The sequence below is a fragment of the Gallus gallus genome, chromosome Z, assembly GCF_016699485.2.
Source record: "Gallus gallus isolate bGalGal1 chromosome Z, bGalGal1.mat.broiler.GRCg7b, whole genome shotgun sequence".
Taxonomy (NCBI): Eukaryota; Metazoa; Chordata; class Aves; order Galliformes; family Phasianidae; genus Gallus; species Gallus gallus.
Genome location: NC_052572.1, coordinates 46303435 through 46326879, shown reverse-complemented (window position 1 = coordinate 46326879; position 23445 = coordinate 46303435). Strand labels below are relative to the sequence as shown.

The window sequence follows — 23445 nt, the reverse complement described above, 5'->3', positions numbered from 1 at the left end:
AAGACCTTCAAGTCCAGCCACCAACCTGACTTACTCAATCCCACTGCTAAACCATGTCCCTTTTTTCTGCATTCACATGCCTCTTAAATATTTCAAGGGGTGGAGGCTCCACATAGTCCCTGGCCAGCCTTTTCCAATGCTTGACAACTGTCTCCATGAAAAAAATTCCCACTGATACCCAATTTAAACCTTCTGTGGTGCCACTGGAGACCATTTCTTTACATCCTTTCACTTGTTAACTGAGAAAAGAGACTACCATCCACCACACTTAAGCCTTTCAGGAAACTGTAGAGAGCAGTGAGGTCTCCCTGAAGGCCCCTCTTCTCCAGTCTAAACAGCCCCAATTCCTTCAGCAGCCCTCATTTGTCTTGTTTTCTATTCCTTTCACCATCTTTGTTGCTCTTCTCTGAAGATGTGACAGAAACTCAGTGTCCTTGTATCCAGGGCTTCAAAGCCAAATACAGTATTCAAACTGCAGTCTCATCAGTACAAGGGGACAGTCACTTTCTTAGTCCTGCTGGCCATGCTGTTTCTGATGTCCTGATACTGAAGGCTAGAAATCACATTCACAATTTTACAAAGGGAAGCTCCATGTTTACAGAATACTTCAGAGATTCTGTGCATGTTTTAATTCTCTGAATTGACTTTTGGAAAGTTTTATATAATCTGTTTTGACACGTGCTTTCCTGGGGCTATCACAAAAAAAAAAAAAAAAAAAAAAAAAAAAAACCAAAAAAAACCAATGATCTACTTTGTATTACTGAGTGAAACACAGACAAAAGTTACTTTTCTTCTTGGTTAGATATTCTCTGAGGGAATAAAAGTACAGTTAAAGAAAACATTCCCTTTAGAAGAGCTAAAGAGATAAAACTCCAGTTAGAATTTAAACCTAATAGGTTACGGTGGTCAACCTTTTGGCTTGCCCAGGCCATTGAGTGAAGAGGAATATATACAAGTAACAAAACTTAAAAATTTTTTTTTTTAATTAAAACATCAAAGAGGGCAACAAACCCATAAAACTAGTGTGATATTTGACCTTGTTTTTGTGTAAATAATATATTGATGTCTGGATTGCTGAGCACTCTTAGTGAGTTCTCAATGTGCTTGTCAGAGATTTTTGATCTAATTGTACTTTCTATGTGTTTCAGCCTAGAAAATAATTGTACACAAATGTATGTCCTGACAAAAAGTGATGACATGATTAAGGCATGAAGCAAGGGAAATTCTTCTCTGGTAAGATAGGTCTTAGTAAAAGAAAAGTCTAGTGAAGGTCTAGTGATCAAATTTTATTTGAGTTGAATATCTGGTTGCAACTGCATGCATTCCATTTGAAAATTTGCAGGTAACGTTGAGTGAAAATGGAGTTGCAAGAATACAAAAAAATTGATGATTTTTTTATGCAATCTTGAAACCAGTTCTCAAATTGCCCTACGTGATTGGAACAGCAGAAAAAAAATATCAAATACATATCACAAAACTAATTAAAAACATATTGTGAATTATTTTCTACTTTTTGAAAGCTTTTTGAGATAGTGAAAAATACAATATTTGTCAGCACTACAGTATTATTCTGGACATTTCTTCCACAATGAACATGTAAACTTATTAAATGGTTTTACAAAATAACATAAGCTGAAGCTTATTAGGTAAATAAGAGAAACTGTATATCTGCTTAATAAAAAAAAAATGCATGTCTTCACAAGTGCTAGGTACTTTGAATGGCATTTCATCAACTAATTACACAGAGTTATAGGGCTGAGTGGGATGAGATTTCAAGAAGTGACCTAGTGCACACCTTTGCTGGGAGATAAACTCTGCACCCTCTAACAGCTGAACAAGCTGCAGCTAGTCAGCCAGATGCGGTGCCACAGCTGGTAGGCAGTAACTGCATACATATTCTGCTGAAGCAGTGGAATACCTAAGGCCCTGACAGCCCAGAAAGCCAACTGTATCCTGGGCTACATGAAAAGAAACGTGGCCATTAGGTTGAAGGAGGTGACCCTGCCCCTCTGCTATGAGCTATCCTAAGAAGACACACTGAGAGAGCTTGGGTTGCTCATCCTGAAGGAGAAAAGACTCCAGGAAGACCTGAGAGCAGTCTTTCAGTATCTAAAGGGGGGCTATAAGAAAGAAGGGGCAGACTCTTTACCAGGGTCTGTTACAGTAGGATAAGGGGAAATGGTTTCAAACTAAAAGATGGGAGATTTAGATTGGATATAAAAGGAAAAAGATTTATATGATAAGGGTACTGAAACATTGGAACAGATTGTCCAGGAGATATAGTGGATGCCCCATCCCTGGAGACATTCAATTTCAGGCTGGATGGGGCACTGAGCTGCAGGTGTCCCTCTCCCGAAAATATTGCTAAAAACACATAATAATGTTGCAAGTTTACAACCCATTGCAGCTGTATTGCTTGCTGTGCAGGGCCACATGCAACCCGTGGGCCACAGGTTGGACATACCGTTATTTGAATATGAAGATATTAATTAATGAAAGTGTGAGACTGAGCTAAACTAAATAGCAAACAACAAATTCCTGAACTGAATGGATGTATCCTCTTCCTAGAATTCCTTCTGGTACCTCTGTTCAAAAGCTATTGAGTTTTCTTTATTTTATAGATTTGGTTATGTATGTTACTCAAAAATCCTGTTGCAGTTTAGTAATGAGGTATTACTGCAAAGTGAATGTAAGCATATATCTTGAAGAATTTAGTACATATGTAATTTTAATGGCAGTAGGATAACTCATTTGATTGTCTCTTTTTAATAGGGCTAATGGTTCAACAGGTAACCAGTGAATGTTACATTCTGTAAGTCCTGTGTTGTCAGTCTGTATTATATATTTAACAGATTTTTTCATTTCCCAGGCCCTATACTGCTTATAGTTTCATTAAGTACATAGTACAGGAAACATTTTAGGCTGCCTTTTCTTCTCTTCAGTTAGCTTTTCCTGCTGCACAAATGATAGAAGTAGGACAATGAATCTTTCTTCTTGAAATTTTCTAATGCATTTGCTAGGTATGTTTTTATATAGCTGCAGTCATGAGTACTTTCCGCACCCAATTAATAAGCTGTTGATGGCCCTTTAAAAGTCTTCTTTTAATCAGCGACTCAGTTATGTAAATAGTCCACATAGTTTACAAAGAACACTTAAGAAAGAAAAGACTGGCAGATGAAGAATCCTAGCTATGTGGTATTTAATATAACAAGGCAGATCTTGACTTGTCAATTAATCACTGTACAAATGAAACAAGCAGTCATAATGGAGAAATAGTGTGTAACGAAGCTCATTTAAAATGAATACAACTGTTTTGTATATGGTTCAAAGGTCTTGACTGAATGCACCAAAGAAAAGTTTGGATAAAAGTTAAGAACAATGCTATCTTGGTAATGCTTCAGAAAAACATTAAAATATTTTCACCTTTACTGTTAGAAATAAATGGGTATGGGTTGTTTCCAAATTACTCTATAATGATATATAATCACAATGCAAGAAAATAAATAGCTTGAAAACCCTTCAAAAAGTGCTCTAACATTGTTATGCTAAAATTATATTACAAATATTATCTTTGCAATCACCCATGAAGAACTATTAATCGCATTCAGAATCAGAGAGCATGATGAAATTGTCACAGGACAAGTATTATTGGAACTGATCTGTGACAGCTAGCCAGGGCAGGGCCCTTGCTAAATGAGTTGAGAAAATTTAGCTCTTAGTGTAGGAAGTGTTAACTAGGTACTCCCCTTTTGCAGTGGAATCACAGAATATTAGGGTTTGGAAGGGACCTTGAAAGATCATCTAGTCCAGACCCCTTGCTGGAGCAGGAATATGCATGCAATTACTGCCTACCAGCTGTGGCACTGCATCTGGCTGACTAGCTGCAGCTTGTTCAGTTGTTAGTGGTTACAGAGTTTATCTCCCTGCAAAGGTGTGCACTAGGTGACTCCTTGAAATCCCTCCTAATCTTAAGCCTCTATGTCCTCTAGTGATGTGAAGCTAATTGATGAAATGCCATTGAAATGTGGTATTCAAAATATGATTACTTGGTGCCATAGTTTGTTCCTGCATATTTATTTAGATTTTCGTTTGTACAGAATACCCTAATTGTGCATCGCTTAATTATGTTGCTAGAATATCTTGGAACTATTATTCCTTTTCCTTCGTTTTTCTTATTGTATTTTATTTACTTCTTGAGTATTCTGCCATGGTGCCTGTGGGACATATGTGTGCCTGCAATATTTACAGTCTGGCCAAAATCTGGACAGTAAATAAATATTTATGGATTTAATCATGAAGTAAGTGTTAATAATGGCTAAATCTCTTTTCTTTGCTGTTCACTTTCAATTGCAAGTCAGTTATATGTAAGGGTAGTTAATGTTCTATATTAGTTATATTAGAGAGTAGGTAAAAGTATATTAAAAACAGCTCTGTGAATTTAAAATGTACCTCACTTGAAATCCATCTCTTCATACAAATCAAACATCTGTCAACATCAAACATCAGAGATGAATTACATATAGTTTCCAGTCTTGCAGGTGATGAACTGCTAAAACATAGGCTAGTGTTAATGCTTTTTCCCTAGAAAGACTGTCAGAACCTGTTGGGAATCTTGCATCAACAGATAGTTGATAACTATCAACATCACAGATAACTGTGATGGTCTTCCTAAATCACAAGTATTGATTGCAGTAGCAGGAATGCAGTCTAATAGAAAATTTATCTACTTGTGGATGTTCATTGAATTATTATTCCTTATTTTAAGGTTTGCTTTCTACAGCGAGTTTTAGGTGACTTGAGACACTTTCTCTGTGTTTTTGTGAAGGACTCAGTGTGTAAGAGAATACTTCCTAAAATGAAGTAGTCAGTAAATAGTTGCAAGCACAATACAGTGCTGACCAGGTCCTGAAGGAATGGCATGGAGTAGTATCAGGGGAGGGTCAGGTTGTGTGTTAGGAAAAGGTTCTTCACCGGAGCATTTTTGGGCACTGGAACAGGCTCCCTGGGACAGTGGTCATGTCACCAAACTGGCTGTAGTTCCAGAAGCATTCGGACAGTGCTTCCAGATGTAGAGTAGAATGTTGAGTGCTCTTTTGAGGAGGCAGAAGTTGGACTCAGTGGTCCTTTTGGGTCTCTTCCAACTTAGCAAATTCTATGATCCTTTTTTATGTTTCTTCCACTAGACAAACAACTTTGTGCTGTAGTGATAGAAACTAGCCAAAATAACGTGAGGAACTCAAGGAACTGAAGTAGCTGTGCTTATAAATGATACTGTACTTGTCCTTTTGAAAAAAATATAAGCAGTGTATGTTTTCTCCCTCTTCCTACGCTGTCTTTTCAGCAAAATGTCAACAGTGTTTTTATTAATCTGAAATATAAACACAGACTCTAATTCACCTTTTTTATTAACATGGGCTTTAGAAAATTAGGATGTTCCCAGACTGATGAATGACCCACTAAATTACTGTGTACAGATACATACTTATTTGTCTTTTCTGTTCATTTTGGAACTAAAGGTGTATAATGTGATTTTTCATATCCTTAGAAGAGGCATTTGAATAATTTGGTGGTGTCAGTGAGGGGTAACTGCAGTTCGGTTAGTGGTAAGTTACTTTCAGATTAGCACTGAAACTAAGGAAAATATCTCACTTCTTTGAAAAGTTTTAAGTTAAGCCAACTGGAATGTTCCAAAGATGGCAAATAATTTTCTGGGGGAAATAAAAGTCTTTCTAGACTATGTTCAAAGTAGAACTAAAACACATTCTTAATAATAATAATAATAAATTAATATATATACACATATATATTTATCTATCTATTTATTTATTTATTTATTGTTCCTTTACAGTATTGACCTTTGAACACGGAACACACCTTACTACTTCACATATATGAAAATCTACACAACCACTTTGTGGTACCGCATCCAAAGTAGAAAAAACAAATTGATCTAAAAATTAAAAACTGAGGCCAGTTTTAGACAATTTATTACAGGTCATGTTCATGGATGGTTTTGTTATGCTGTTTAATACAATACTTGGTAATGATTTAGTAGAAAGTTGGTGAAGTTTGTGCTTATGTGATTAGAAGTGACTTTTTACCTACAGTAAGGTAGAAGAGGAGAAAGAAGAAATGGAAGAATTGAGTTGATGTTTAAAAACCCAACGAATAGTAACTGGAAGAGGCTTGTGAGTGATGTAGTTATCATATAATGCCTCTGACTGTAATCTCCCAAGAGCTATCTGCATTTAGTGAAACATATTAATTCCTTCCTGAACTGTTGAAGAAGGACTCTGGAATTGGATGAAGAATTTTCCGAGTTACTGATTTTGAAGGAGAGAGAGAAAAACTTGACTGGTATTCATGATTTAGATGATGAATTTGAAATGTTGCCATGTGTCAGTTTTTGTGACAGGAGCGAGAATTTACTACCTTCATGAAAAACTACTTGAATTGCAGTCATTGGTGAGCTTCTGAGAAAGTCTTGTCTACGTATTCAGTAGAAACTTTCCTGTTTTTAACGTGCAGAATACATAGAGTCAGCTGACCAAATCTCTTCTCAGTAATGTTTTGTTCTGCTTTTAAGCTAGAATAAAGGTGCCAAAATGGATTTTCATTCTGAAGGCTTACTTAATTTATCCTGGACTAGAGCTGGGAGGAGAGACTGGAATAGAAAAGAAAATAGGGACATATATTTGTGTACATACATATACATAGGTTTATGCATATAAAGGAAAGAGAATATGTGTGCATGTATGTGTATATATGTATATATAGAGATTGCATACATATGCATAAATATGCATACGCAGAGATACATATAGATGCTGTTGGAGTACTTCAGTGATACAGAATTCTAAAGGTATATGGTAACGGAATGGTACCTGTGTTTATTTTGTATTGTCTCATTTGTGTGGTATTCTGTATTACCACTTGCAGTGATTAAAAAGGGAGTCTTGTTTTAAAATAGGTGAAATAAAAAACCCCCACATTTTAGGTCTTTTGCTTTCTGGCTCTCCAGCTTAAATCTGATTGCATTTTTAAGGTGCTCCATGCAATCATATGGTTTGGGAAAGCATTCATAAAATCAGTCTCACTGAACTGGCTGAACACATATTATAGTGTTTCTTGTAATAAAATGTGAGAGTTGACAACAGTAAAGATTCAAGATCACTATATATATTGCCTATATTGATGTACTGCATACCAAGTAATGTTGAACAAAACCTTACAAGTCTTAATATTAAAAAAATATGGGAAATGACTCATATCTAATGTGTGATAAGAAACAGTTATTACAAATGTATGGAATCTGATTGTTTCTTTTAATCAGTCTGAAAACATAAGAAAGTTACTATTAATCTCTGCTGACTTTAATTACTTGTCAGAAACAATACCCATGTTTCTGTAATTTTCCCAGTTTTCTAATTTTGCTCTGCATGAAAACAGATGGAGACGATATGTAATCACTTATATAAATTAGTGTAGCCATTACGCAGGCAATCATTTACGTGTTCAACAAGACAGTAATTTTTGATTGTTTTTTGATAGTTTGCTAACTTACAGCTACAGGCTAGTTATGCTAGCTTTCTTTAGATGTGCAACAGTCAGATGTAGTTATCTGGTTTGTTTATTTATTTATTTATTTATTTATTTATTTACAGAAAGATGGAGAGAAAAATCACAAAGTCAGACTAGCAGTTGGAAATGGAGTAAGAAATGATGTATGGAGAGAATTCTTAAACAGATTTGGTGCTGTTAAGATCTGTGAGTTTTATGGCGCTACTGAAGGAAACATTTGTTTCATGAACCACACAGGAAAAATTGGATCTGTTGGACGCACCAATTTCTTTTATAAGGTGACTACTTATATTTTACTTTGTAAAATGGAGTGCTGAAAGTCAGTGTATTTCTCTGTTTGACTGCAGGGCATGGGACTTGAGGTGTAAGTTAAATATTCTTTGTTATTGCAAGATTAATTGACTGTCTGTAAAATCTTTGCTGCCCAAGTATTGCTGATCATGCTTAGCACCCAACCCAGTTACACTTTCAGCAGTAACACTGAGAGTTTTAGAGTCCACAGGAGTCATAAATGTCTTGCCACTCTTACGAGAGTTTTTAGTAGATTCTCAATATCAAGATCAAATCTCTACTACATTAAAGGACAGAAAAGAAAGTTAGATTTGTTTTAGTACTTATGAACTTAGCATCTGTGAAGTAAACATGCAAATCATAGAATCATAGAATCATAGAATCATAGAATCGCTAAGGTTGGAAAAGACCCACAGGATCATCCAGTCCAACCATCCGCCCTTCATCAATGGTTCTCGCTAAACCATGTCCCTCAACACAACATCCAAACGCTCTTTAAACACTACCAGGCTCGGTGACTCCACTACCTCTCTGGGCAGCCCATTCCAGTGCCTGACCACCCTTTCAGAGAAGTAGTATTTCCTAACGTCCAGCCTGAACCTTCCCTGACGCAGCTTGAAGCCATTCCCTCTCGTTCTATCACTAGTCACCCGGGAGAAGAGGCTGACCCCCAATGTTCTGTTCTGCTCTGACTTAGTGATCTACTAATGATATTTAATGCTGTTTACAAAGAGTATATTTATATTATATAATACTCTGTAGATATTTGGCATAAATGAGAATTGGTAGTAATAAAGTAAATAATGTAAATAACTTTAAGGGACATTTTATGCCTAGATATAATTATATGTAACTCAAACTGTACTTCATGTAATCTGATTCCTTATTCTGAAATTTCAAAGCTAATATATTCCATATATAAACATTGTTGTATAAATATGGCAGACAGTACTTATCAGTTACAGTAACATAAAAATTCCATGTCTGCTTGCCTACCATGTCTTCTATATTTATTTAGTTTGTTCTAGATTACTTAACACAGAAAATTTTTTTGTTCAGTACTTATGGCATAGTCTATCTTTCGTATTTCTGTAGCTTTGGCAAATTTATGTCTCTTGAGGAAGAGCAGTGCATGTTTTTTGTATCATATACACTGTCTTCTCCTTGACGAATCCAAGTGAATGAAGAGTTATGAAAAGGGTAGGCTTACAGCTTGTATGTTTATACACATATCTTAAAGTATTTCACCAAGAAATTCATTGGTTTTGGCCTTTGGATCCTATTAACTTTTGGAATGACTGCAGAGGTCAGTAAATAAACTGGATCTCAAACTTTAGATATTAACATGAAAGATTACTTAATAAAGCTTTTTAGCAGGGAGACTAGATGTTTAATATTATATTGCTATTTATGCAAATCTGTACTCCTGAAATAACTAGGACAACACACATCACCTAGAATTTGCAAAAGTAAAAGAATTTGCAAAAGAGAATTTTGCAAAAAATACCTACATGTGTATACAAATCCTCATATTTTAAGAGATATTTGTGCTTCTGAAGAAAGCTGATAGAAAAATGTTAAGCCTAATCTATTTTCACAGAGAAGTAATAACACTTTTTGGAAACCTATCTGTGTGAGGTGGCTTCAGATGAAGACAAATGAGTTTGTTTACAGCTTGTATGTTCCAGGGCCCACAACTTCAGTACAGCATCACATAGACTACTTCACAGTTCAAGACCTAGAGCAATTCCTGTATCTTTGTTTCCGGGATAGGAACCCATCAGCTGATGTTTCATCAGACCTTGCAGAGAGCAACCAGGAAACACTCAGGGAGAGACCTCAGGAGCTGCTGTGTTTCTCAGGAGCCACTGAGAGCTCAGGAACCAAATCAGACTTTGCTGATTTTCTGTTATGTATCACTGATAGTCTGTAGTACACACAGTGGACATCAAGTGCTAATAGATATCTTTAGAAAGATACAAGTCCACTACAGGAAATCAGGGATCTGGAATGTAAGGAACAGTAGCTGAATTAGGAACCCTAGAGCTAATGTTACATTTTTTTTTTTCAGATGACTCTAAGCCATGTGTTATGATTATTTGTAAACCTTTTTTTTTTTTTTAATTTCTTACAAAATTTTACATTTGTTCAAAACCTCAGTAAATTTGTTTTCAAAATTTTAGAGCTTTTGACAATTTAGTCAGAAGTAAACCTCCTGGAAATACCATATGTAGTCATTTGAGAATATTAGATTTGAAATTACCTATTTATTGACTTCATTTTCTGTATTTTTAATCAAGTAATGTGTGTGGGTTTTTTTTACTATGGTAGTAGTAGCACTTCATATATTAATAAAATTTGCTTTTTGATTTCCAAAAGGAAGATTAGTATTTTGAATTTCTTTTTTTTTGCACATGAAGCGCATTACTTGTTCCTCTTTAATGATCACTCTTAAAATGTAAGACAATTGCTACGTATTAGCAGAAAAATACCTTTTGAAAATTGCAATTAAAAATAAATAAATGCAGTCATAACTGAATACTTGATTCCACTAGATACCTTTACATTACTTTGTATACTGCTCCAAGTTAAAACTGGTATAGTCTATAGAAACATCAACATAATCTGCTAAGATAATTAGGGATTGTTCACTTACTTACTCAGTATGTATATGAAAAGACAATAAGAGATTTTATGAATTAGAAAAAGCCATTCATTGCATTTGGCTTGAGTTGAAATCAGTGTATATTCTATCTTTTTCAGTACTCTCTTTTCCCTAAAAATAAGTCCACAGTAAGTCTTCACTTATTTCTGTAGTTTCTGTTGTAAGTAACTAAAGCACACTGTTTGTCACGGGCTCAATTTTTAGCTATTACTGCTTTTCACCAGGATCTGAGGAGTACTGGCTGCCAGTTCTTCCACCAGTGTGTATTAATTTGGCATTCTGTAGCTGTAGAATTTGAGAAGACTTTAAAGTTGTCACTGAAAACCAGATTCAGTGTGGAGACAACCTCACCTCAGTTATGTGGACATGGTATGTTTAGCTAGATTGTTGGGTAACGTATATGACCCCTTTTACATGCTAACAGATCAGCCAAGATTATCTTCCAAATTGAAGAGTTCTCAAAAGTTTCTCCAAAGCAGCATCAGGCATTGTTTCATAACCAGTGTGCTTTGATCTAGAGCATTTATAGTTGCATAATGTACCCAATCCCTCTCAAAGAGGGATTTTGTTCTGCCAGCAGAACAAAATGGCACATGACCCTTTTTTTATTACAATACTTAGGTGTGTCAAATTATCAGTTTTCCAGTACATTAACTGCTGGAGCTTTGCTCTTGTTTCCTGCGCAGTCCTTTTGGAACAGCTCCTTCAGTCTTCTCTGTGACACTCACTAGCTTGCGGGAGCAGCTAGTTCACCCATATGCTGAAGAAGAGCAGTGTTGACATAAGCAAAGTTTCATGTATAGTGCAGTTGTAGAAAAGTCAAGGAGAGCTAGTGAGAGAGACACAATTCTGAAAACAGCATAAGATATACTTTTTAATATTCATAGTTAAATACTTAAGTTTGTTTGTTTATTTCTATATGTGTTTTTGACTACTCTGCAATTAAGTATTGTGACACAAACTCACTCTATACTGTAATGACATGTTAATGTTGACTTATCTCAGGCTTTTGTTTTTAAATATGTCTTACAGGTTGCAGATTATTAGACTTACATTTTATACTTACATTCTGAAGTGTAGCTGTTACGTTTGTTTTTCTTAGTTTGAATGACATTTACTGAATAGCTACCAACATGTAAAGGAGAGCAGCTTTATTTCTGGTTGCCTGACTCTTCAGCGATCTGAAGCTGGAAAGGGAGATTTTCTCCTACGGGAAAGCAGAGAATAGTGCAAGGAAGATCCACCCATCTGGTTACTAAATTATCTTGTTTCTGCAAAGAAATCATGCAACAACATTTGAAATCTTATTTTGACATGGGATGATATGAAGAGATATCCTTAAACAAGTATTCTGGGAATTTCGAATACAACTATTTACCTGGGAATAGAAAGAAGTTTAAAAAGGGGAAAAGAGATTTGTGGGATTATGTGATATCATTAAAGGAAGAAACGTAGACTTTCTATTGGCATAATTGCACAGTCAGGATGAACTAAATATAGAATAAAAGTCCATCCATACATATATCAAACGTGTAGCTGGAATAATGACAGGTGGGTTCCAGGTATAGTATTTTTAATGAGAAAAACTAAATAGACATGTCATTTCTGTTGTACCCAGTGGTACATGGCAATGACATGTACCCAATGACAATATGGCAGTTTCTAAAGGTGAGATGCAGACAAAGGATACAACTGTAAAAGGCAAATAGAGTACTCCAAATGAGGAAAGTAAGTCTTCTGTCAGTACCTGCCAAATGGTGGTGGTGATGGGAAGTTGTATTGATAAATATTGGGGTTCTACACACTTACTTTCCTAAATAATTTTGAAGAGACAAATTAATGTATATAAACAGGTGAATGGCATAGCAATTGCCAGATATCCTAGAAGCCATTGTGTATGAGATGATAACTCAAGGCAATGCTCCTGTTTCCACTTGTTTCTTTTTTTTGACACTATACTCTTAGTATGAAGGATTACTTGAAAGTGTTACTGTGGTATATAAATAAATCCCTAAATACAGATATTCATAATGTAAATACAGACTTGGTTAACCAAACAGTAGAAAACTCTGGCTAGCATTTTAAATGATTGACATTTTGAAACCACCTTGAATTTTTTTACTGAGAAGGTGGTGTATAGATAATTACACTAGTAATAAATTACTATCTGAAATTTACACTTGATAAACTTCTCTAAGTAGCTAATGTTTCTGATTGGTGTTATTATGACATTAAAAATTTTAACATATTTTGACACATATTTGTAGAAATTGGTTATGGGAAAAAGCTACACTCTCAGCATCTATCAAATATGTATGAAAATCTGTATCTTGCTCTGAAATATATTTTGTGTGACAGCAGAGAATATGCAATGGGGGGAAGGGACCTGGTGTAATCCAATGAAGCTTCTAGTAACAACTAAAAATAATCCATAACAACCCTGAAAGATTATTCCAATTTTATTTATAAATGTATTTTAAAGATTTCAACTATTTGTACTATTCTAACTTTCTTACTCAAAATTGTTTGGATGATAATCATCTGTAAGTTGAGACACACCTAAGTCATATTTAATGGAAAAGAGCAGTTGATAATAAATCTGAAATTGTTTCAACAGTTAAAACATCTTATGTAAAACATCTTATGTAAAATGCAGAATTAGTATTATGAATTTTTCCATATAGGTATGTAACTATATGGCAGAAGAGATTGCTCTTAGTTTAAAAATGAAGTCATGTTTAATCGTGTCTTAACATCCTGGAAAACTGTATTCACAGACAAAAGTTAGACATATGTTCCTGGAATTTCATTGACCAGTGGATGGGAAAGACAGATTAACTAAAAAAAGTGTTGCTTTTGCTTTCAGTTAGGTATAGCTTGTAATGAGTTTTTGGTGCGTTCTTTTTTTCATTGAATACAGATTGAAACTGTAGGAATTTCAAAACTAGTTTCAAAACAATGTTTAAACACTCATGTTGCCAATCTGTTTAAAAAAAAATACACAGGGTTTTGCAATGCCATTACTAACCAACATCCAAGTGGCACAGAAAGAGACAGTAATGTTGCAGTTTAACTCATTTTAAGTTTCAGTGAGATCAGTGGGGATTTTTGGTTGATCCATTTGCATAGTGTTCTGGAGAATAAAGTACAGACTAAAATGATGAGTGCTGCGTGCAGTACTCCGTAAAAATAATATTTAATGCTTCAGCGGTTCAGGCTGTTTTCCAGTAAATTTTAAATGAGATAAAAGAAATGTAGGCCAGTAACCAGACTAAATGGCTTTGCTCTGAAGCCTTCATTTTCTACTATTTAATATGAAAAGAAAGCTGACTGCACAGATACAGCTATTTGCATAGAAAATATATTGGCATATACTTTCATTTTGAATATCTGAAGTCTAATATGTGCTGTTTTCTCCTTTTAATTGTGTATTTGCACGATTTATTTCAACAGTCTAACTGGAATAGGCGTAGATAATACTCCAGAGTTGGAAGCAGTAAAAGATGTATGCAGCAGTATAAATAGTAAATCTCAATGGTCACTTAGATGATCTCAAGTACTAACTTAAAGCTTCTGTGCATTTAAAACAACATAAAATGATGTATCAAACAGTCTAATACAGATGCAGACATATTTTTTGATCTCTGAAGGAGCATATGGATGAAAATGATCATGAGCAAAGCACGCTGCTGTTCTAATCAAACACAAATATCAGAATAAAGTATCAGGCTATTTCATTCTTATTTACATTATTCATTGCATTGGTTTTGTTATATGAAACCTACTGAAGTAGTAAATATAAGTGCAAAAAAAAAAAAAAAAAAAAAAAGTGAAACAGAACAGCAATTTAATGCAGAAATCCAAAGAAAGGACTCCAAGAAAAGATATCTGCTATTTATGAAAAATACCTCCCATTCTACTTATCAAGAATAAAGCAGATATCTTGAAATTAAGTTAAATTGTGTAGCATTTATCAAATTCAAGAATTTAAGAGCTACAGTAAGGTATTAGATAAAAAAAAAATTCCCCTTGGCTTTATTGAAAAAGCATCTAATTTCTGGATCATGACTGTATTTTGTACACACAACCTTGTTCTTTTGATCAGCAGTTAAAAATGTGCATTCCCTGTTGTTTTAGACACCAGAATACCCCAAGAAGCCTTTTTGTATCAGCTTAAGATGTCAGTTCAAATTTCATATGTGCTTCTACTACTCTGATCCATGTAGACTGTACTACTGATATGTGGGTCCCACAACTCATTTGTAAGGAAATAAACAATACAATTTTGTATCTTCACCAAGTAATTTTGAAAGCTACAAGATCACAGAAATGCTCGTATGCTAGTTATCTCCAGGAAGCTGTGTAAGTTTACAGACAGAATATTTTCAGTTTGAGATGAGGAAAAGTTTTCTTGCTTATATCTACTGCCACCAGATGTCACTGTATAGATGAAAAACTGATTACCTTTTTTTTCCTTTTTCAGCTTTTTTTTCCATTTGATTTAATCAAGTATGATTTCCAGAAAGATGAACCAATTAGAAATAAGCATGGTTGGTGTGAGAAAGTTAAGAAAGGTGAGTATGTATTATAATAGGACACAGTGGTAATACAAATACTTCCAGGATCTTTTTTAAGAGACCTTACTATTGGGATACCATACCATACCAACATAAAATATTAATCTTCATTCTAACAAAAGCAATACAAATTTTAATCTAAGACAGACTATTATTAAGCACTGCTGTGATGATACCAAAAGAACTTAGGAGAGTCTTGGATATATTCATAGAAGAGCAGTGTGCAAAAATGACAGTGTGATATAGTCTCTAAATATGAAGGAAATGTGATCTGTTTTTTGTGTTTTTTTTTTTTTTTTTTTTTTTAATAAGTTAACATAGTGAGGTGATTGCCTGGGAGATCTATGAGAAAGACAGGTGGATTAGATGAAGTGCTTTTTGGAGAGACATTAAGTGCTTTTGATTAAGTGCTCCTTTATGTGGTTTATCAAATACGTTGCTTGATTATAACTGTCTTCAAAATGTTTATCAGATATCTAGTATCTCTTGATTGTACCTATTTTCAAAGAGAGACATGCATAACAAGATATCCTAACCTCATATCCCCTTGATTTTTGAAGAAGAAAAAATATATTTACACTCCTATATTTTACTCAAAACTGAAAGCAATGATGTTTATCACATTACTGAAAATTCTTCAGAATTTTTCTCAGAACTTCTGAAGTTCTGAGCCTAACTAAGGACTTACCGCCTTGGTCAAACAGCTGCTCTTTTAGATACACTGGATTTTTAACTGAGTAGGGTGCTGCTGAAGTCGAGACTCATCACTAGAAATCCAGTAAGGTATAGGAAGAGGGACATACTATTTGCTCTGTGCACTTTGAGATGATAAAACTACGTGAATTGCAAAGCAGTGGTAACAGGTCTTTTTATTTTATTTTATTTTATTTTATTTTATTTTATTTTATTTTATTTTATTTTATTTTATTATTAAGCTTTTATAATTTGGGCTTAAATACTGAACCCTGCTAAACTTGGTTCCTGGTTTTGTTAAGTCCTATGTAGCAAATTAATGCCAGTGCATAGTACAGGATTTGTATATATTAAGTTTACATTTGTTTCTACTTCTATGTGTAGGTGAGGCTGGTCTTCTCATTTCCCAAGTGAATGCAAAGAACCCCTTCTTCGGCTATGCTGGCAATAAGAGACACACAGAAAAGAAATTACTCAGTGAGGTATTTAAGAAGGGTGATCTTTATTTTAATACTGGAGACCTAATGGTTCAAGACCATGAGAATTTCCTGTACTTTTGGGACAGGATTGGAGATACCTTCAGGTATAATCAATATCTCTTTTTACATCTCTTCATTAAAAAACAGACGTGTAGGTTAGAACAATAGTGATCTATCTGGTTTTAGCTAGAAGTGGTCAGTTTATAACTATGTTGATACAGTTTATAATGATCTTGAAAAGAGTGATAGGGGCTTAATTTTGCAAAAAGTGCTCCTGCAGAGCTGGATAATTCATCTCGAGACAGTTTTGTAGGAATTACAGGTCATACAGAAACAGATAAAAAAGTATGAAATACTGAAGTGTGGTCTCATCTGATATATTTGGATATACATCAAATTTTTCAAATCATCAGGTTATGATAAACGTGCATTGTACTTCATAGTGATGGATAATATCCAGTAACACTTTGATTACCAGTTCTATCTTCTGGTAATCATCAGATCAATGTACCAAGATGACAAGCAAGAACAAGTACGAGCTATTAATAGTCTAAAATGAATGGAATCTTTTAAAGATATGCCCATATATCTCCAAAGGATTAAAATATCATATTTTCCACATTTTAGATGGAAAGGGGAGAATGTTGCAACAACTGAGGTTTCTGATGTCATTGTTATGTTGGACTTCATACAAGAAGCTAATGTGTATGGTGTATCAGTGCCAGGTAAAAGAACCTTCAGCTTTATTTTTTCCTTCCTCTGTGTTTAGTTGTTAACCTTCATAACTCATGTTGTAAGACGATGAATCATTTCTGATTGACTCATTTTTTTAATACATAGCTAAAATGTGTATGTACATAATGAAAATGCCAACTATTTCTGAGTGAGCCAGTACATTTTTATGTGCATGCAATGATATGTACTTTTGAAAAATTATCTTTCATGAATTTGTGATAGCTGCATAATCTAAAGTTTCAAGCTTTGTTAAATTGACAGTCACGGAAAATCCACATTTTCATGTGTCAGAATAAAATAATGTCAACAAGGTAAGAATTAACATAGCTTTAAAGGAAAGTGTATGAATATATTCTATTTTATTTCAGTTTTAACTAAGCCTCATAAAACATTTACAGACAAGAATATTAGAAACCCAAGGTCATCACAAGGAGTGAAGAGAAGAAAAAGAAATTACTAAAAAGAAATTACATTCTTTTCAGGTTTTTTTTGTTTGTTTGTTTGTTTGTTAATTTCATGAGGTTACTTGAGCCTGATTCCCATTAATGCTGAAGGCTCTTAAAACTGTGTAGCAGGTCTGACTTACAGGGAGATGAATTCCTAGCAACTAGTGTGGTGCTGTTTTTGCCTTTGTGGTTGAAACAGCATTGATAACTCAGCACTACTTAGCTGGACTTTCGCCTACCAGTGGGAAGCAGCAAATGAATTCTGCTTTTTGCTTTGATTGTGCACACACCTTTTTCTTACCCTACTAAACTGCTGTTATCTTGATACGTGAGTCTTCTCACCTTCTTTCAGTCTGTGCCTGTCACGTTGGAGAGGGGAGTGAGTGAGAGGTGGATATTTAGCCCTTGGCCAAGGTCAAACCCCTACAAAATTATAAGCTTAAAATGCGAAAAGGGTGCCACTTGCCACCAGTTTAAAGCCACAAAACAAGAAAAATCATATTGAAGACTACTGACTGAACATCAGAAAAAATAAAATAAAATATGAGAGTTTCTCATTTCATGCACAGCATTTACTTTATCTTGTCTCATTCTCACAGACCTACTGTCTTTCCACTCACATGGATTAAGGCTGTTAATCTTTCTCTCCGTTGACAACTTTCATATCCACAGTTTTGAGAGGATGTAATGGCAAGAGGGAAAGGCTAAAAGTGAAGAGAACATACAATTGACTAATCCAGGAAAGCATATCAGCACTCTGTTTTTGAGAGGGGGGTGAATTTGTTATTTATCCTAATATATTGATTAATTCTGAGCATGGTACTCCATGATGGTTCTCCATTTTACTCTTGTGTTCTCAACTCATTTATAGCATTATTGCTTAAGTCATCACTTGAGTGATCTCCAAAATATGTAATACTGTATAAAATCAAAATGTAATCCTCCTGTTTTAGTGAAACTTAGATTATATGTAATTGTCAATCCATCATTATTTCTTATTTGTAATGTTTTCATCTCAATTCCTTTCCTCCAGATCATGAAGGAAAAGCTGGAATGGCCTCTCTTATTTTAAAGCAGAATAGAGCAATGGACCTGGAGCAAATGTATAAGCAAGTGGTGACATATCTCCCAGGTTATGCCTGTCCTCTTTTTTTAAGAGTCCAGGTAAGCTGGATGTCTGCACTGTGCATACAAACATCTATGCTATTTGAACAGAGAGAAGTCTAATGGAATATCAGAAAATGCATGTTCATATATCATATGATTTAATTTTAGAACTGGTCCTATTTACTACATTCATTAATGGAGTTTTGGGGGAGGAGTTACATAAAAAAGACAACACAATTTGCAGATTATTTTAAAATAGGAGGAAATGTATTAATCAGTAAGAATAGACATCATACAAAAGGATTTGTGGAGATTAGAAGCGTGCACATGGGAAAACAAGAGGTTCGGATTACTAAAACATGAACTATTTCAACTGGAGAAAATAACCTAAAATCCATTTTATTCATTGGAAATGAGAGAACAGAAAGATTTAGGTAAAGCAGGAGACACTACAAACAGAAGATAAAGGAAGAGAGGTCATGATGTGGAGCTCAGAAGGAAGGAGGAAAGAGGATCCAAGAAACATAGAATCAAAGAATCACCAAGGTTGGAAAAGACCTACAGGATCATCCAGTTCAACTGTTTGCCAATCACCAATAGTTCTTACTAAACCATGTCCCTCCACACAATGTCTAAACCTTCCCTGAACACCTCCAGGATTGGTAACTCCACCACCACCCTGGACAGCCCATTCCAGCGCTTGACCACTCTTTTGGAGAAGTAATATTTCCTAATGTCCAGCCTGAATCTACCCTGTCACAACTTGAGGAAGAAACACTCTCAGAGGTGCATGCAGTATGAGAAAGTATGAAGAACAGTATTAACGGCTGCGCTGAGGGTTGAGGGTCAAAGGGATAAGCAACAACTGCACTAAAATTTCACAGGTCAGTTAGGAACATTCCAAGATTACTTAACAACGAAGGAAGTACTATGGTCAGAGGTTTAGCTGTAATTTAATCAGAGTGGCAATGGAGGAGTTGAATCCAGGATTGGTGGTAAATCATAAGCTCAGTTAGAAATGAAAATTAAATCGGGTAATCACTGCAGAGTTTAGTGGTATCTGTGGCAAAGATTTTAGATGGAAGAAAAAAATCACAGAATGGCTTGGGTTGGAAGGGACCCTAAAGATTATCCAGTTCCAACCTTCTGTAGGCAGAGTTGCCACCCACCATCAGATCAGGCTGCCCAAGGCCCCATCCATCCTGGCCTTGAACACATCCAGGGCTGGAGTATTCACAGCTTCTTTGGGCAGCTTGTTCCAGTGCCTCACTACTTTCACAACCCTTGGTTGCTTGCAAGTGACTGCAGCTTCTTTTCTGAGAAAAATGGTTTTCTAGAGAAATGAGACCAAACAGTATCAAGTAAGACTTTTAAAAACAAGTGGAAGTGTGAGTCAAAAAGTAATAAATCTTTCTCTCTTCTACAGGAAACAATGGAAATGACTGGAACTTTCAAACAACAAAAATTTAGATTAGTGGATGAAGGTTTTAATCCATCTACAATTACAGATCCTCTTTATTTTTTAGATAATTCCAAGCAAGCATATATCTTGTTAACCAAAGAAGTGTATGAGAGGATCTTATCTGGTCAAATCAAACTTTAATTAATCTAATGAAAAGCTATTAAGAGATAGTTTCTATGAGCTACTATGTGAGAAGCAGTAAAAATTATTACCAATATTTATATGTTGTTATGTAGAATAATTTTTTATGTAGTTCATATTTTTTTCAAATGTGTCTTGTATCTTTCCTCACTTATCTTAGTTCACTAATAATTTGCTACCACTTGAGATCAAATACAAGTAAAGAACCTGTAAAACAAAAATGAAATCTTTTTAATCTTAATTTTGGAATGTAAGTACTGAATCTGATAGCTTTTCTTAGTGCTAAAGGAACATGAATGATACACAGTAAAAACAGGTCAAACATAACAAAAATGTAGTGACAGAAGCTGTTATTAATTCTATGCAGGCAAAATATGCCAGCAACATATTTTAAATGTGTCTAGCATATCTAATATATACTTACAGATATGTGTTTTACAAAATCTAGACTTGAAAGAGGTTGGAAGAAAAGTCTTACATGGAGGACTTGTAATGGAACATAAAACAAAAGGGGATGAAACAGAAGAAAGCCCTCCAAACAAACTTGAAATTAAAAAATTTATACAAACATCACTACTGAGCCTGCTAGTCCATACTCTTCCATGTATAAAACTGACTCTTAAGAGAATCAAAGTATGATTGATATGATGTGTGATGATATGTTGTGAAATGTTTGGCAACAGATCAAAAGTAGATAATTTCCACACTTAATGGGAAAAAATCACTCATGTAGCATAAGAAGAATGATTTAAGTGCTCTATGTTACACATATTGACTAACAATATAAAAATATAAAGAGTAAATACAAAAATACAAAAACGGCCTCTTTACTCTCACTAATGTCTACCAGAGATTATTATTTCATGAATCTGAAATACTGCAGATTATTAAAAAAAAATCTTAATCATATATTCTCATACACTTTTTTTACAAAATTAAAAAAATAAAAGATTATTTTAACAAATTTTGTATTGTCTGTTTAAGAATGATTACTTAGGTACTTTCTAATAGTATGTTTTAAATACTTTTTAATAGTTTATTTTAATAGTATGTTTCAATACACTCTTCAAATAGTAAAAATAATGGGACAGTATTGTCCTGTAATGGATTGTGGTGCCAGCTTTGATCAGTGGCCATAACAGTCAGAAACAGGAAATTCTGCAAGAATAATTCTGCTCAATGGTAGTCATCATAAGTCACTTCTCCATAACTACCATGGCATTGAAACAGGCTGTTCTAACTAGGATATAACATGCTTAGAACTTCAACTTTCTTTCTTTCTTCTTTGTTAATTAAATAAAGACATAAGAAATTGTGTCTACTTTTGATTCTCTGATTATCTCTTTCATTGATTTACTATAAAAACTGCAACCAGAGTGTATGGGCCTTTTCTTGTAAGATGTTAAAAGGAGAGTGGTGATTGGCCAAGGGCTGTTCTTGGTTGTTGCTATCTTTTCCACAGAGGACCCAAACTGCTTTTCCCAACATGCTCTTAACATGTACTACAGTTACCTTATCTCCCTCTACAGTATGTAGGGAGCTGGATTGCACAGGACCATCATGACTGATAGATCCTTGAATACTGACCAACCAGGTGACTTCTGCCAAATGCTTTTCCCAGTGCTTAAGAGAGTTAAATCAAATGCTCAATTCTGATACTAGATTTACTAGTTTAATTTATTTTGCTTTACAATATCTCGTACTGTTAAGGACTAATGTGGATGTTCTACCATTTAGAAGTGATAGAAATGAGAATAAAAGAAATGTCAAAAAGGCAAGCTGAAATGTAAATAATTTTCCACCCTGCACTCCCTCCCCCCATTAAAAAAAAAGGTTTGGGAATGTCACCATTTGGTGACTTGTTTGTTAAAGTACCTAGGAAGAAGAAGACTGTTTCTGAATGGGAATGTTAGGGCACAAAGAGCATTACAAGAGGGAAAATGCTTTCAGGCTCTGTCTACTACTAAGGCTGCTGACTGGTGTTTCTGTGCTGAGATATTTTACAGCAGCAGCAGGACTCTTCTGACATAGCAAGCTTGAATAGCCTACAAGTGTTGGTTACGTGGCTCTAACCACTAGGGAAATACTGAATTCCAGCAGCTCCTCTCTACTCTTTAGAGTATCCATGACATCCTGGACAATCTGTCTGTTTTCAAGGACATGCAAAAGAGCCCTTCAGTCTCTCATGCTATCTCAAGAGAGAGGATGGCTATGATATCAAGACTCAAAAAAAGGAAAAGCAACAGGGCCTGTGGCTTTGCATTTCCTGGGGGGAAAATAGCATATTGTTTGCCATCCAGTAGTTTTCTTTCTTTTAGCAAGTAGATTGGGTGCCAGCACATGCACTGAAGCATGTTACAACAAAATGTGCTATTTGCTATGGATATGTAAATTACTGAACTGGCACTGGAGTTAGGCTGAGTAATAGTAATGTTTATGTAAAATGCTGGGAAGGCCCTTCCTTTCAGAATGAGAAAGTTGAGATATTTTGACCAACCTGTTCATTTCCTGTCCTCATGCTCAGGTCAACATGTGGAACTGACTGAGGGCTTGAATGTTGCTGCAAAATTATGCATAACTTTCTTCCTGGGAAGTTTGATATTTTGTGCTGGCGCCAGAGCAACTGCTGGATGACTGGGTGTGGGTGGACAGCTGCAGTGCTGGCCTCACATATTAAAAGAAAAGAAGGAGACAAAAATAAACACAAGTAATTACTTTTAAGCTTTAGAGTATTGTATCTTGAAGTTTACCTTTGCAAGTGGGGATGTTCAATGGTAAAAGAAACTTATTTTAAAAATTAAAAACCTGAAATCAGAATTGTCACATACAGAGTATGAAATTTTATGAGAGTCAACACATATCCACTCTCTTGTCCTTTAGGACTGGGTACAGTTAATACAGCCACAGTCTGAGCTAGTTCCACAGGTCCTTCTCAGGATCCGCAGGGAAAGGTCAATAAATAAAGTTACAAGCATCATGGCCTGAATTTTGTCCCCCCACATACACAAATAAATAGAGCTTTTTGAGTGATGAAGAAATGTCTAAATTGCCCACCTGAGGAGGGTTAACCTTAGCTTGTCTCTGAGTTCCCAAGACACTGTTCTGGCAGTCCCCCTCCTCAGCAGGACAGGGAAAAAATACAGTGAAAAATGATCACAGAATCATAGAAGCATAGAATATCCTGGAAGGGACCCACAAGGATCATTGCATCCACCTCTTGACTTGAAGCAGGACCACCCAAAATTGAAGCCATATTTCTGAGAGCTCC

General features: G+C 35.0%; 1 protein-coding gene across 2 annotated transcripts in view; it reads left to right on the top strand.

Moving 5' to 3' along the window:
- Positions 1 to 21498, top strand: part of SLC27A6 (solute carrier family 27 (fatty acid transporter), member 6) — a 40430-nt gene extending 18932 nt beyond the window's left edge. The window contains exons 5-10 of one of the 2 annotated variants that reach the window (XM_001233247.6): positions 7665 to 7859; positions 15021 to 15111; positions 16192 to 16390; positions 16914 to 17011; positions 18501 to 18631; positions 20001 to 21498. In XM_001233247.6, the coding sequence (XP_001233248.2) occupies positions 7665 to 7859; positions 15021 to 15111; positions 16192 to 16390; positions 16914 to 17011; positions 18501 to 18631; positions 20001 to 20177 (891 nt within the window). In that variant the 3' untranslated portion in view covers positions 20178 to 21498. The remainder of the gene's footprint in view (positions 1 to 7664; positions 7860 to 15020; positions 15112 to 16191; positions 16391 to 16913; positions 17012 to 18500; positions 18632 to 20000) is intronic. The other variant, XM_004949268.5, reaches the window with a different exon arrangement.
- The last annotated feature ends 1947 nt before the right edge of the window (positions 21499 to 23445 follow it).